This window comes from Benincasa hispida, chromosome 12 (assembly GCF_027475165.1).
Source record: "Benincasa hispida cultivar pf3 chromosome 12, pf3_genome.v1.1, whole genome shotgun sequence".
Taxonomy (NCBI): domain Eukaryota; kingdom Viridiplantae; phylum Streptophyta; class Magnoliopsida; order Cucurbitales; family Cucurbitaceae; genus Benincasa; species Benincasa hispida.
In genome coordinates, this window is record NC_143489.1 from 57647927 (window position 1) to 57663806 (window position 15880).

The following is a 15880-nucleotide window of genomic DNA, read 5'->3' on the forward strand; positions in this document are numbered from 1 at the left end:
TGTTCTTCATCTGCCTGTGAACATAGTTAACACACCGTTAATGAACCACGTATATCTGTGTGTTGATCTTCTCTATCTCTACATTCCTTTTTGTATTCTTTAATTGTCGATTTTGTAATAAAAATATTTATTTTGAAAGAAAATTATTCCTATATAGTTTTGTTGACTTTTGTGTGGGCGTATCAGTGTCAATTTTCCAGCTTCCTTGGACATCAGAAAAACCATTGAAAAGATTGGGTATGTAATGAATATGAATAGGTAAATAATTATATGTATTTATGTGATTTTGTTGCAATTAAAGTCTCACCAACTATACCAATTCTCTCTCTATACATCCATATATTTATTTGTTCCTTAAACTAAATAATAATAATAATAATAAATTATAAATTTAGTTCAACAACTTTCAAAATATTTAATAATTCATCCAACTTTTAATTTTGTATTTAACTCAATATTATGTTAAATAAATTTGATAATATATTTCAAGTTATTAAAAATTATTTATTTATTAATTATGAAATTATATTTTATGTCTAATAAAAGCCTTGTCATGTAGACGGTAAATTCTTAAAAAAATAAAATTTGAAAAAAGATTTATTGAGCACAAAATTGAAAATTCAACACAATTAGAAATTGTAAGAACAAAAAAAAATATAATTTAAATTCTATAATTTAAAACCAAAAAAAAAAAAAGAAAAAAGAGTCAAGGTGGGTTTGATGAAATAGAACTTTAGAAAGAATTTCCTAATAAAAAGAGTATAAAGGCTGGAAATATTTGGAATAGTTGAACCAAATCATTCATCTTTCCAATTGTTAATTGCTCATTAATCTAAGTCATAAAGACATAATGATCCACTGTACAACAAAAGAAAAAGTTAACATCTTTACACAAACAAACATCCAAATTATTATCCTTTGATTTTTTTAGGTTGACCCCTTCTCATAAAACTAACATCACGTTGAAATTTTGAGTGAACTTTGAGAATTTGATGAAATAAGTAAGAATAAGATAATGTTTTAACTTATGTCATCAAATTGATATTCCAATTTGAGAGGAAATGGGTACAAGTGCTTTTTAAATTCCTTTGTTTTTCCCTCTTTCAAATCTGCAAATGGGAAAAATTTTCAAAAAATAAGTCAAAAGTATGTACCGAATCGGTAGAATTTACAACAAATAGATCACTGTTCCACCATTTTTGACCTTCAAAAATTGTCACAACGAGCGTCTTTTTCCCTCCAATCTCTTTCTGCCTTTCTTCTGGGTTTTGTTTTCTCAATGAAGTGCTCGGCGCCGCTCTTCGAGCTCAGAATTCTCTCTCAGTAATCATCTCATACTCTTCATTAATGCTACCCCATGAATTATTTTTCGCTTCCCAACTGTTTGATTACTCCCAATCTTCAAAAAATGTAATGGGGTTGCTCTAATTCCTCTAATTTCTTCTTCTTCAGATCTGCAGGTCACTTGGGGTTGAGCCTAATTTTCTTGAGCTTTTGAAGATTAATCTCAGAGGGTCAATTTCTTCTGGGTTTTTCATTGATTCCCAGATCTGTTTCTGTTCGAATTGAAGAGGAGCAATGGTTGCAGAGCCTTGGATTGTGAAAATGGGGAACCAGGTTAGTGCTAATCTCAAACACGCCCTCCTCGAATCTTCTAAGAACAAGAACTCTAGAAAACCAGAAATCGGTGGCAATACTAAACAAACAATTGGTATTCTCTCTTTTGAAGTTGCTAATGTAATGTCCAAAACGATTTACCTTCACAAGTCCCTGTCTCATTCTGCCATTTCGAAGCTCAAGAACGAGATCTTGAGCTCCGATGGAGTTAAAAACCTTGTTTCCTCTGATGAGGTTCATCTTCTCGAGCTTGTGGTTGCTGAGAAGATTGAGGATTTAAACCGAGTGGCTAATGTGGTTTCTAGGCTTGGGAAGAAGTGTTCTCAACCTGCGCTACAGGGGTTTCAACATGTGTACTTGGATATCATTAATGGAGTTATAAATGTGAAGGAATTGGGGTTTTTAGTCAAGGATATGGAGGGGATGATGAGAAAAATGGAGAGGTACGTGAATGCTACGGCAAATTTGTACACTGAAATGGAGGTTTTGAATGAAATGGAACAAGCTGCAAAGAAGTTTCAGAACAATCAGCATGAAGAAAGTAGAAAGGCGTATGAGCAGAAACTTATATGGCAGAAACAAGATGTGGGGCATCTCAAGGATATTTCTCTTTGGAACCAAACGTATGATAAGGTTGTTGAATTGCTGGCGAGAACTGTTTGTACAGTTTATGCGAGGATTCATTTGGTATTTGGGGACCCTTTTCTGAAGAAGGACGTGAGTGAGAATGGTTCAAGTAATGATGTGAATCATCATGTTCAGATTGGTGCAGAGTCGATGGAATCGAAACGTGCGTCCGTCGAGAGAGGCCGAGGACCAAGACGGGGGTTGAGTTTAAAGTCCCAAATTAGCTCAAGAAAAGGTGAAGTTCAATTGTTTATACCTGATGACTTCAATTTCCCTTGTGGAACAAATCCCGGGAGGCTTCTTATGGATTGCCTTAGTTTAAGTAGTTCAGTTTCCAAGTTGGATGATGAGGATGAGGACAGTTATGTTGACCGTGATGATCGAAGCTGCCAAACCTCCGGTCGTAGCATTAGGAACAGTGGCTCCAGCCAATTCAGTTCTTTCAGTCAGGTGCAGTTCTCTGTTCCATTTGGGGTGGATCAAAGACAAGCAAAAAGTGTGATGTCTAACAGTGGAGGAAACTTCGGCTTCAAGAGTAGGTTATCTGTATATGCCCCAGTTTCAACCATTGGAGGCTCTGCTCTTGCTTTGCATTATGCAAATATCATCATTGTCATAGAAAAGTTACTTCGTTATCCTCATTTAGTTGGTGACGAAGCTCGAGACGATTTGTATCAGATGCTACCAACAAGTTTAAGATCATCCCTGAAAACACATTTGAAGTCTTATGTTAAGAACCTGGCCATATATGATGCTCCTCTTGCCCATGATTGGAAGGAGACTCTCGATGGGATCTTGAGCTGGCTTGCTCCATTGGCACACAACATGATTCGATGGCAAAGTGAGCGCAATTTCGAGCAACATCAGATTGTGACTCGGACAAACGTATTGCTGATCCAAACTTTGTATTTTGCTGATCGCAAGAAGACTGAGGAAGCCATATGTGAGCTTCTTGTTGGATTGAATTACATTTGCCGCTACGAGCATCAGCAAAATGCATTGCTGGATTGTGCAAGTAGTTTCGACTTTGAAGATTGTATGGAGTGGCAGTTACAATGTAAAGATTCTTATCTTACTTGAAGATGATGGTACAGCCTACAGGCGTAGACATTTTTTTCCTTATTACACAGTGCATTTAGAGCAATGATAGTTCAATAGAATTGTGAATACTGAGCAGCTTTAGCACACTGAAAGACATGATTGATGGGGACTCCAATTCGTCACTGTTTGCTGTTGAGAGGTATGAAAGTTCAATCCAGATTACTCAATCGCATCCTTGATGAAATGAAACATTATTTTCCATTTGGAATCTTTATATGCTTTGTTGGATTGAATGCTATTGTTTCAATCATTGGGATTTTTCGTCTTTCTTCTCAACATACATCCCATTGCCTGTGCTGTTTAAAGGTTGACGAAGGTTATATATTACCAACTTATGGCTAGTCATTGATATATTCAGATATGTTAATATTTTCCATAGAGAATTATCTGTAGGGAATCCCTACCCTGATCTCGACGAATTTTAATGGAGAATTCTTGGGGATGGAGAATAAAATAAGGGGTGGGGGCGGGAACAGGGAAGCTATTTCCATCTCTGGCCTGTTCTGTGAAGATCCCTTGATATATCTGATGTCTACACGAGTCTTTTGCATTGCATTTCATAGTCGTAGGGCCACAATATGGTAAAATCATCAGTTTAAGATCATCTTGGTGTTATGTCAGCCGATAAACTGTCTAGATGTTGCATTTCCCAAGTCTGTACATTGTTTACTGTTCTTGGGGCTGCTTTTTGTTTGATCTTGAGCTTGTAGAAACTCGAGTATCTATTGACTACAGCATTTTGTTTTTCAGGTGGAAAATTTCTGTTTTTCTCCATTCAGCAATGAAGCTGAATCTTTCAAATGAAGATGGAAAAAGGGAATTTGGTGCTCAAATCTCCTGATCCCCAACTTGAGCGTTCATGCTTATAGATCATACAGTTAGCTATTTCTCCCCTATTCTGCCCCGTCCCACGATTCAGTTTTCGTTTTTTGATGGTTGTAATTTAAATATAAAACAGTAGCTTGATGTATTTAAATCACAACCATATCAATATCATGCCAAATCAATGGATGAAATATACTTCTTACAAGACATTTCTGCTACACAAGCACTTCTTCCTTCTCTCAAAGTTTCTGTCATTAGTTTTTTGTTGCATATTCCTCTATGTTAGCTACTTAATTATCTATCTGGTCAGTTGAAAACATGTTAAGAGTAATAAATCTATTTCATCTGCAATGTGGTTAATGTTCACAAGATTTACAGGCACCATGTTTACGTATATTCGACCAGGTTTCATTTTTTAGCAGAAAGAAGGATGTTTTCTGAATAAATAGTATGGAAAAAAATGGTCCAAAGTTTCCATAAAGTTGAAATAATGAAGGTGGTGGCATCACAGCTCTGTGCAGCCATAATGGGATAGATGAAGTTGCATTCATTGTGGCCTTAAATATCATTTGCCCATGTAGTTGGGTGCTCATAATGTGCTACCATGTGCACCTTTAATTCATCAAATCTGTTTCAACAATATAAATTTGTCTTTAATACAAGGAAAAAAAAAATCTATTTCATTTCATTTAGTAAGAGATTTCTTTTATTTTTGGTCAATTTTATTTGTATGATTTAATCTCTAAAAGTTGGGAAAATATGGCCTAATATTTGCATGATTGAAAATCAATTAACAGATAAATTAGGGATAAGTGAGAATTAAATTTGGTTGCTTATCGAGTATAACTGAATGAATAAGTCACATATTACCATATTAAATGTTGATAATTCGATATTCTACTCATTGCTAAACTTGATAGCTATTTGGTTCTTGAAAATTAAGTTACAAATTCTCTGTTTTGATTTAGTTCAAAGTGGCTATTGTTCACGGTATCTTAAAAATTAAAATGGGGAAGTTGTAAATATAGCAATCAAACTCAAAGTAATAGTAAATGTAGCACAATGTCAGAATTTGTAGATATAGCAAAATGTAGATCCAACTCTTGGAGACTATCACTAATAGATGGATAGAGTCTATCACGGGTATATTTTACTATATTTACATTTTTTTTAAAAAAAATGTTGCATCCACTTGAATATTAATTAGGCCTACTAAATAGCATGTTGGGTCACTTCATATATTGGGCTACATCTCATTTTGGGCCAGATATCATGGGCTAACTTCGTCTAAAATACATGAAACTCTTCGATACAGATTTCTCCTCTTTATCCTCGTCTTTTCCGGTAAACGAACGGAATCGAGTTTTCTCGCAATTTCTTGCTGTCTGAATTGGATTTGGCCGTCGATCAAATCAAAATTTCTGTTCAATTTCAAATTAATTCTGGCGGAAGAAGAACGCATTTCGTAGAACTGAGCCTGTGATGAGTTACAGAAGGTTCATATCCAAAATCTTCGTCGATGCACAGTTCAGTTGATGTGATTTAACTATTCCACCACATTGTTCAGCTGCAATGCGAACTACATATGATTTGGATCTGAGTAACTCTTTTTTGGTTAAACTGTATATGCTTTCATTAGTGTCTGAAATTCTGATTACGGCCTTCTTTTGTTGTTATTTTCATTAATTAACTCCCTGGAGTTGCTGTGATCTCATATTTCATTGGCTTTTATATGAATTTGGTTCTGATCTTGTGTTATAATTCGAGTATGATTTACGTTTTAGTTCTTAGTGAAGCAATTTGGGACAAAATAGTGTGAAGTAAAGAGTAGATCGTTGTATCAATTTGGGACAAAATAGGATATGGTTTTCGATCTGGTTACATATCCACAACACAGAAGTGTGTGAATCCTATGATGACTTAAAAGGCTACAACTCGATATTAGTTTTCCTGCTGTGGTTTTAAGTTTTCGTCCATATTTTGGATGGTCATTTGTTAGAAAGCATAGTGAAGGTCAAATATAGTCTCAATTCTGGAATTCTGGATGTTAGGGTGTTGTAAGCCCATTATTTCTTCCTCCTTGGTAGCATGGAGTTGAATCTTAAGCCATTTTTTGTTAATTTGTTACATACATGAACTGGTATTGTTCTTGAATTTCAGTATCTCGTTCTTGTACAATTATTCGTATATTGTTTCATTTGAAATAACTGGTATTGTTTTTGTTCATAGGGAGCACCGTTCTTCTAGATCTGCTCTCTTTGATGACCTTGAGGAGGGTGGTCTCAGGACTAGCTCTTCCGTTGAAATTAAAGAGCATGACAATGACAAAGCCCTCCATACTTTGGAAGATAGAATTTCTATTCTCAAGAGGGTAAGTTTTAAGCAGGGAAATGCTTCTTAATTATCAATTTATCTAACTCTGATTTTATTTTATAGTAAAGGTTTTTCTGATTGAACATATTTTATCTTTTTGAAGCAATGAGGATAGGCTCAATTTCATAAGTTGAAGTGACTTTTTCTATGCTGTAATATCTTAGCCATACTTAGTAAACTGTAAACAATCATTTTGGCATTGGGATCCTGTTGCTTTTGTCTCTTTGCTGCATGAGCATCTTAATTTATTATTTTAGATCATTTTGCAATCCAGTGATTCATCCTCTTGTCTCAGATTCTTTAATCATAGAAGATCATGATTAAGAAAAAGGATAGGAAGCTTTTTTCTTTGAGAATTTCTTCTATATTTGTGCATCTTAGCACCTGAATTTGAGTTTGATTATTCTCTCTCTTTCAAGTATGATTATCTGTGTTGCCTGAAAGCTCCATACCGTTGATGCAAAAGACTTCTGTGCTTAAATAGCTCTGGAATGGGCAAACTAATAAATATTGAGTGGTGCAATTAGTTTAGATTAGTGGTAAAAAGAACTCTTGTATACAATAAGTGATTATGGTTATAGGGCTTCAAATTCCCTTGTAATGACTAATGATTAACTTTCTGTTTGTCACTGCCTAAAATGGTAAATTTCAAGGTGTAGAAGTATAGTTGTGGATTAATGCCGTGCAACATGAGGTAGTACTTAACATACCGCTTAGTTTCATGTAGATACCTCCATCATCACTTAGTATACACACCAAGGATTAGGGTTTGCTTAGTACTAACATAAGGATGCTTACAGTTTTCATTTCCAGCTAAAAGGAATTCTGACCCCCTTCCCCCGATTTGTCTTCTTGATCCAGCAGCTCTTGATGTATGTATTGTTTGAAATAGTTGACAGGTGACATTCACGAAGAAGTGGAGAGTCATAATCATTTACTTGACCGAATGGTATGGTATTTCTTCCAGGTTATCTATTTATGTCTGACTGTCTTGTGAGTGGAAAATGATAGGAGCATATTTCTTTATGTGGATTTTATTATAATCAGGGAAATGGCATGGACGCTTCAAGGGGTATAATGTCAAGAACCATGGATCGATTCAAGATGGTAATTGATCTAGCTCTTTTCAGCTTATCTTATTTGGGGTAAATTATGGTTATATACATGCGTTTAATAGAAAGCAAAAAAATGATGAGATAGAGGTGTTTTATAATTCTTTGATGTCCAACAAGGGAGGTTGTTTTTGTAAGTCCCTTGGATTTGGGTTTTCTCATTTGTAATTTCATTCCATCAATAAAATTGTTTCTTATATAAAATAATAATAATTGAAAAAAAGAAAAAAGAGATGGACACGGTGGGAGTGAACTTGCAAAATTTGTCCCATCATTTGTTCCAAAAGCTGAAAGATATGGAAAATCAAGCCCTAAAAATTTGGCAGCATATTCCTTCATCTTGTAAACGTTCTAATTCAAATGTTCATGTTCTACAGGTTTTCGAGCAAAAATCAAAGTGGAGAACTTGTAGACTTGCATTGTATTTTGTATTGTCCTTCCTACTACTCTTCTATCTCATCAGGTAAGGATTCAGCTCAGCGTATCACTTTGTTCCTCTACTCTACATTGCTCTGTGTTCTTGCGTTTAACTTGGTCAGAAAGTCTCCATGCCATCCATGCTCTGTTTGGTTGAGTCTGAATCACTGAACTTATGTAGTCATTAAATCAGACCTTTTTTTTTTTACTTCTAAATTTATCAAAATTTTCATTTACATTGTTATATTAACAGCTTGCCATGATGTTTTAGTGAGTATTTATTGCGGTAATGCTTGCTTGAATGTTCAGTTTTTCTTTTAAATGGAAGGGAATGCAGTTTTGATATCCTTCTGTTTTTTGCATCTCAGTTTTTAGATTCAAATTTCCCCATTTTTGTATATCATTTTTGGTTTCATCTTGAGTTATCTTTTTCATTGGCATTCATTCTATTTGCAGGTTCCTCAGATACTTCATGCAAAATTAAAGGTTTCTATGTTGACTCAACTCGAAGCATCAAATTAGATACGTCGCAGGATTGTTCCGACCTAGCATAGGCCTTGTTTCTACAAGAGAACATTGAAATATATACCATACTTTCCTGCAATACAAGATTTGCCAAATTACACTGCTTTCAATGGGGGAGAGAAACAGGTGGTTTTTTTTTAAAAAAAAAAAAATCACTATTCTTATTTTTTATTGGTTAAAAGCATATCCGTCAGTTTAGAATATATATCTTGATTTCAACCAATATAAATGAATTAAGCTTTTATTTTCAGGCTAGTATAGGACACATTGGGCTGATTTGGATTGCTTTAGAAAAAAATGTTTTTCAATAAATTTATTTTTATTTAAACACTTTTGATAAAAATCGATTAAAATACATTTGAATAGTTATTTTAAGTGGTTTTCAATTTCTTTCAAAATGACTTATTTTTTAAATTAAACACTTGAAAATGTATTTCAAAATCTTATTTAACTTCCCATTTTGAACTACTAAGTGGTTTGAAAGTGGATTTGGTTTATGGATGAACCTCACATGAAAAATGGGGTGTTCAAAATCCATAACCTTCCTATCAAAGGTTTTTATTTTTAATTTTTCAAATGACTAGATTTTGGGTTTATTTTTCATTTTGTCCTAGGTTTTAAAACGTTACATATTTAAATCTTTAAATTTTGAGTTTGATTTCAATTTGGTTCTTGAGTTTCAAAATTTACACTTTTAATTTTGATTTTTCACCAAATATTCATTTTTCATTTTTTTGTGTTAATGTCTATTAATTAATTTTAAAAAGTTAAAAAATTATAATACTTAGTTTCACTATTTTTCATCATTGTTAAAATTAAATTTAAAATTTTACTTTATAATTATTTTAAATTAATTAATAGCAAGTGGATATTTAATGAAAAAATTGGGGTTAAAAATACAAATATTGAAATCTTGGAATATAATTGAAACAAAACTTAAATTCTAAGTGTTAAATTGCAACATTTTGAAACCTATGAAATAAATTGAAACCAAACTTACAACTTAAAGATTAAATAGGTAACATTTTGAAATGTAGGAACCAAATGAACATTAGACCTAAAACCTAGTGATTGAAAAGGTACACCACTCAAAATAAATATATATTTTGTTCTAATCAATCTAAACATGTCCTAAATTAAGGTAGAAATTAGTAAGAAATTATTGTTGTATTTTAAAGACAAGAAACAACAAATAACCTTAAAATTTTCCACCAGAATGTGAAATTCTAACTATTAAATCATAGTTAGAAACTATTACTATCTCAACGATTTTCAAAATTTCACCTTGTACTAATAATAGTACTAGTGTCAAAATAATCAGAGTTTAATTAGCATAAAAGATTGCACTATCAACTTTGATTTTTCCATTAAAAAAAAAATCCCACTAAGTCTGAGTTTCGATTAGAAGTAAAAAATATTACCTTTTCTTTTATTTTATAAAATATTGAGTTAATTTAAAAGTTGGTAGTTGGATTCTGAAATTGCCATTTGTGGAACTGAAAAAGGTAATTGTATGAGGGAGATTGTTGATTTGGAAGTATATAAAATTAGAAAGTTTAGTGATGAGTTGGAATACAATTTTCAAAAAGCTTGCGTGAATTAGTTGAAGTCTCTTTGCCTCAACTTGGTGTTGGCGCCTCCATCTCCATTTGCGTAGGCCCCTTAATAAAACAGATATTATCCCACCCTTTCACACCCACCCCCACCAAAATTTCTATTTTTGTTATTTTCGTCCTTCCTCGCATTTTTATTTTAACAATTTACTAACATAAATTCCAGTATGGATTAGGGGTGTGTAGTTGTCAGTTGGAGTCGATTTTTCGACTAAATCATTATTCAACCGATTATGGTTGCTTCGGTAACTGTTCAAACCAATCTCAATCGTCAAAAAATACAAACAAACTGTCCATTGATTTGGTCGGTGTTATTCTAAACCGATAATTTTTTTATGGATTTGAACAAAATGATTGTCCTCTAAAAGCTTAGGGACTGTAACAAAGATTTTGAATGTTGATAGACCAAAATAAAATAAATTTAAAGGTTTAAGTCATGTTTGGTAATCATTTTGTTTTTTTTTTGTTTTTTTTTTTTTAAATTAAGCCTATATCATCTACATTTCTTACCATGATTTGCATTTTATTTAAGTATAATGGTTGAATTCTTAGCCAAATTCTAAAAACAAAAACAACTTTTTAAAAATTATTTTTTTTAGTCCTAAAATTTGGCTTGATTGTTTAAATTATTAGTGAAAAGTAGATAACAAATGAAAAAATTTGAAGGTAAAAGTAGTGTTCCTTACTTTTCAAAAAGAAAAATAAAAAACAAAATAGTTATCCAACAGACTTTAAATGTCAAAACAAATATTTTGAATTCAAGGACAAAAATAAAACAAATTTGAAAGTTAGAAGATTTATACCAATCGGCCTTTCTTTCGTTTAAATTTTAATATAGCTTGCTTTTTAAAAGTTTTAATAAGTATATTTAATTTTGGTTTTATTTTAATTCCTTACATTTTGAAAGTCTTAATCTAGTCCTAAATAGTATGGTTAAACCTCACAAAATTGTTCCCAAATCTTTTTTTTTTTTTTCTCTTGAAGTGTTAGCAAAACACATTTTGCTAAACTCATGATATTTGTAATAATTTGAACTTTTCTTTTATTACGATTCAATTATATAATATTTATATAAATGTAATTAACGACTTAAGTTAACTTTCATTATTTTTTCCAAAATAATAATAATAATAATAACTCTCATTATAAGGATTTATATGGATGAACTTATTAAATACTTAAAAAAGTATTTTCTAAATGACATTTACAAGTAGTTATAAGTCAAAAATTTAAATAGGTCCTAAATTAATTTGTGATAAGATGAGTAACATGTTTTGAAATACAAGATATTTAATATTGTAATACGATAAATCAACAAGATTTATCTTAAAAAAGTGTATTGTATTTGATATAGAAGAAATGCGACAGGTTCATATATATATATATATATGCACTTATATGCATCCGGGACATCATCTATTTTTTGTGTATCTTACCAAATTATCCAATTATAACTTGTCATGAGACAATTTTTTTAATTTTTTTTTAAAAATATTTTAATATTTTTTATGTGAATGATAAGAACGGATGCACAATGATGGATGCATATTGAGATATACCCAAATATTGTCCATATACATATATGTGCGCCTTAGAAACGAGTTTATTAATTAAAAAAAATTATAATATCATTTAGAAATGGTGACAAAAAGAACTTACAAGCGTCAACATGAATATAAAAATCTAATTTAAAAATGGAATAAAGTATTGAGAGAGAAGAACAATTAAAATATAGTATCTTGTTGTGTTCATAAAATATATTTTAAATAATTAGTTTGATTCATGCTTTTTTATAGTAAAGGTGTTGTCCAAATTAGGTAAATGACACAATATGTGTTAAAATATTACATGTCATTTGTTGGTTTATTTTTAGTTCAAACAAGAATAATGTGGGACGGTAACATTTTTTTTCTTTGTTGAAATTATATGTTAGAAGTTAAAACACATTTAAATTGTAAGACGTCTAATTTGACGATTGATAATGTGTTAATTGATTATTAGACTTGCAACCATTTTTCTATTAAGCAAATAAGTCTTTAGTGTTCTATAACAATTTCATTTGAAAAGTCATTTACGCGTAAAATCTTGTCAAATGAATAAAACGTATGAATTTTAAAATGTCGTGAAGCACAATTTTTTTTTTTTTTAATCTTGAATAAGAAATTGATTTTCAATGGGAACTTAAATCCTTTCTCAAAATATTAGGATAAGGGTCGCTTGTTTATAAAGTTCATCCATTATACCAACAAATGATGGTTAATATATAACATCAAATTCAAAAGTTACATCAAATCAAACCTAATTAATAGTTTTTTTTTTTTTTTGATGCTTTGATATTACATACTCTTCTATTTGAATAGAATTTGATATGTTATTTTAAGGTATATTATTGTATTCATAATTATGAACTTACAATATTATTAAATATTTTTTTATGACAAATAATGAAGGATAATAGAATGAAAAAATATAAGAGTATGATGAAACTTTTATTTTAATTAGTAGTTTCATCCAATATCTCCAAAGTTATAGAAAATTATGAGAAATTGTTTTGTAATATAAATTCATTTTTTAAGTAGAAATTGAGGGTAGGAGATTTCAACTATAGATCTTTTAATCTTTAAAAAATATATAAGTGTCATTTAAATTGAACGAGGTAAAATTTTAAATTCATAATTATTAGGAAGCAATCACAATAATAATAAGAGTCACTAAATAATTTTGTCAAATTATTGAACGAAAAATTGGAGACGAAATATGTTTAATCCGTGTCATACTTGGAAATGGAACTTGCCGTTTCCGTACAATTTTTTTGTGTATAAATAACGTCTTACCCTTTCCCAATCTAAATGTTATTATTATTATTATTTGTCTCTCTCTCAATTTTTGTAAATGGTTTTGATTTTTTCTCAATGCTTTAAATTTTGAATTTCGGTCCATTTATTTTTACAATTAGCTCCCAGTATTTTTTTTTAAATTTATCCCACTTGCAAATTTTCCGCTAAATCTGGCTAATTCTAATCCGTGGTGGACCAGTCGGGTGGCCTTTCCGGCCACCGGCCCCGGCCCGATATCAACCACCCTCGACGGCAGCAGAAGAGATCAAGGTGACGAAGAAGACGAGCCAAAGGGAGGCGGCGTGGTGGTAGGAAACCGCCGATCGAGAGGGCGGCCACAAGGATCAAAAAACAAACCAAAATCTCCAATCATCGTCACACGCGACAGCCCACACGCGCTTCGCACGCACGTGATCGAGATCGTCGGAGGAGCCGATGTCGCCGACAGCATAAACCAATTCTCCAACCGCCAACAACGTGGGGTTTGTGTTCTCAGCGGCAGGGGTACAGTTGTCGACGTAACTCTCCGGCAATCCGCCGCTTCGGCCGCCGTGATCCAACTCCACGGCCGGTTCGAGATTCTATCTCTGAGTGGGTCATTTCTTCCCGGCCGAGCCCCTCCCGGTTCGACCGGGCTGACCGTGTACATGGCTGGCGGGCAGGGGCAGGTGATTGGAGGGACGGTGGTGGGCCCACTATTGGCGGCTGGGCCTATAATTTTGATAGCAGCTACTTTTGCTAATGCAACTTATGAGAGATTGCCTTTACAAGACGACCTTAATTATCAAGAAAAAGAGGTTTCTCCGGCCACCACGTGCGGCGGAGAAGTGGAGGAGCCGCCACCGTATCCTCGGATGGCAACTTCAATTTACGACTTGGTTGCACCAAATAATCATCAAGGAATTGATGGTTATGCTTGGGCTCATGAGAAACCATCTCTTGTTTAATTTTCACTATTACTATATTATGTTTGTAATTTTTCCTATTAATTTTTATGGTTGTTTTTATTTTTTAAATTTTAAAAATATTTAAGATAATCTCTCTACTCCGATATATTAATATAATCAACGTTACTATTGTACCATAAAAAATTAATTAAAAAATAAGCAACAAAATGTCGTTAATGCAAATATAAAAGAGTAGACGGTCAAAAAATATGATAGTGAAACTAAAAGTCTCAAATCGATTAGACAAAAAAATATTAAGAAAATATAAAATATGAACAATAAAGTTTCTTAGCATTTATGACCTAATTTTTAAATAAAACCAAAAGTAAAATGATGGTATTTAAAGTCCAAAGTAAAAATATTGAACATGGGTATGTTCTTCTTTCTCCTTTATTTCATGGAAGTTGTGATTAGGTTTTGTCCATGAAACTCTATGTTTGTTTGCTATTAAAAAATAACATTAAAAAAGACTATGATTTGTCTTTAACTCATATATACAACAAATAATTGGAAATGAATCACAAATCATAAAGTACACACATTTTAATTTATACTTTTTTCCCCAACAGAATGAAGTAAAATAAAACCAACATCAAACACAATCCTCCAACTAATTACTATTTCAGTGATCAATATTCAGTATTTCCTTTTTAATTTGCAATTTTTATAAAAAAAAATAATTTAAAGAATGAAGATTATATTAATTTAAAATATGAAATATTAGTCTACTATGATTTTTTTCTCTGTCGATGATTTTTTTTTCTGACATAATAAAAAATATCGGTAGATCCAATTTCTACCGACGTATTTACTATGTATGAACACATCTTCATTTCTACCGACGAACACATATATGTGGACAGATAGTTGAATGATCTTAGTAGAATATATTATTTTGAATTTCTATTAATGGATGACAAAAATATTATTATCTATCGACATAAGCCATGTGAATAGAAATCTTATAAATCTACACATTTAAACTTCTGTAGACGTATGTTGTGTAGGTAGAAATTTTCTACAGACACATGTTGAAGAGCTAACCATAATTATCTCACACCTCTTCTATATATATATATATATATAAATGAAAATCTGAAATAAAAAAAAACGACTTTAGTATCATTCTGTATTTTATTTTTAAATATCAGCTTTTCTAATGACTAATTAAAACCATTCTATTATTTTTAATTATTATTTTTGCTGGTTTTAGAAATAATTTTATTGAGGAAAGGAGAGAGAAGCAAAACTGAAAATTGTTTTATCCCCCTCCACTTATTTCACCTTTTTGGTGTCTGAACATTTCTTTTTATCATTATCTGCATGCATACATACATACATACATATATATATATATGACAAATTGTCGGAAAAATATATAGTAGATTAGAAATTTGCGTAATAACATATATTTTGTCTTTTCAAATTTTTTAAAAATTATTATATAGAAGTGTGATTTTTCATATTGTATTTAATTATATTTATTATTGCATTTGAATTTAAGTTTGATTTGGATCAATACTATGTTATTAGAAAAAAAATCAATTGTATAATATTTCCAAATACATATTCATTTTATGCTAATTATACAAAAAAAAAAAAAAAAAAAAGGATCTATTAACTACTGAAACTTTTCCATGATATCTGCAAACAAATCATAATTAATCAATAGTGTTATAAAATCAACTTAGAAAGAAATGACATTGATTGAAAAGGGGGTGTCTCTTCTTCTCCTACTTGCAGCCCTCCATTATTATTAGTTACTATTGAAAATTTGACATAGTTTCTTCAAGTTGTTTTGAAGTGCCTTCAAACTATAACTACAAAAGGTAAGCATTAATAATTGAAATAAAACTATTGCCTTGTGATGTGGACAAAAGATGTAG

General features: G+C 31.5%; 2 protein-coding genes and 1 pseudogene across 6 annotated transcripts; all 3 read left to right on the forward strand.

Annotated features, from left to right (window-relative positions):
- Positions 1-910: 910 nt before the first annotated feature.
- LOC120068185 (plant/protein (DUF668)) lies at positions 911-4375 on the forward strand. 2 transcript variants are annotated; one of them, XM_039019892.2, is made up of 3 exons: positions 911-1323; positions 1453-3484; positions 4096-4375. In XM_039019892.2, exon 2 carries the CDS (start codon positions 1579-1581, stop codon positions 3322-3324), a length of 1746 nt encoding a protein of 581 aa, XP_038875820.1. In that variant the 5' UTR covers positions 911-1323; positions 1453-1578; the 3' UTR covers positions 3325-3484; positions 4096-4375. The 2 variants fall into 2 exon arrangements, with proteins under 2 accessions (XP_038875820.1, XP_090164659.1); XM_090308533.1 differs by lacking the exon at positions 911-1323 and having other exon boundaries at positions 1432-3484.
- Positions 4376-5413: 1038 nt separating this feature from the next.
- LOC120092734 (bet1-like SNARE 1-2) lies at positions 5414-8707 on the forward strand. 3 transcript variants are annotated; one of them, XM_039050906.2, is made up of 6 exons: positions 5414-5666; positions 6400-6541; positions 7436-7492; positions 7591-7650; positions 8033-8118; positions 8529-8707. In XM_039050906.2, exons 1-6 carry the CDS (start codon positions 5653-5655, stop codon positions 8554-8556), a joined length of 387 nt encoding a protein of 128 aa, XP_038906834.1. In that variant the 5' UTR covers positions 5414-5652; the 3' UTR covers positions 8557-8707. The 3 variants fall into 3 exon arrangements, with proteins under 3 accessions (XP_038906834.1, XP_038906833.1, XP_038906835.1); XM_039050905.2 differs by having other exon boundaries at positions 5487-5696; XM_039050907.2 differs by having other exon boundaries at positions 5499-5707.
- A 4286-nt stretch (positions 8708-12993) lies between these two features.
- On the forward strand, positions 12994-14084 carry LOC120067549 (AT-hook motif nuclear-localized protein 20 pseudogene; annotated as a pseudogene). The gene is made up of 2 exons (XR_016525327.1): positions 12994-13011; positions 13167-14084. The product of XR_016525327.1 is annotated as an AT-hook motif nuclear-localized protein 20 pseudogene (transcript).
- Positions 14085-15880: the final 1796 nt, after the last annotated feature.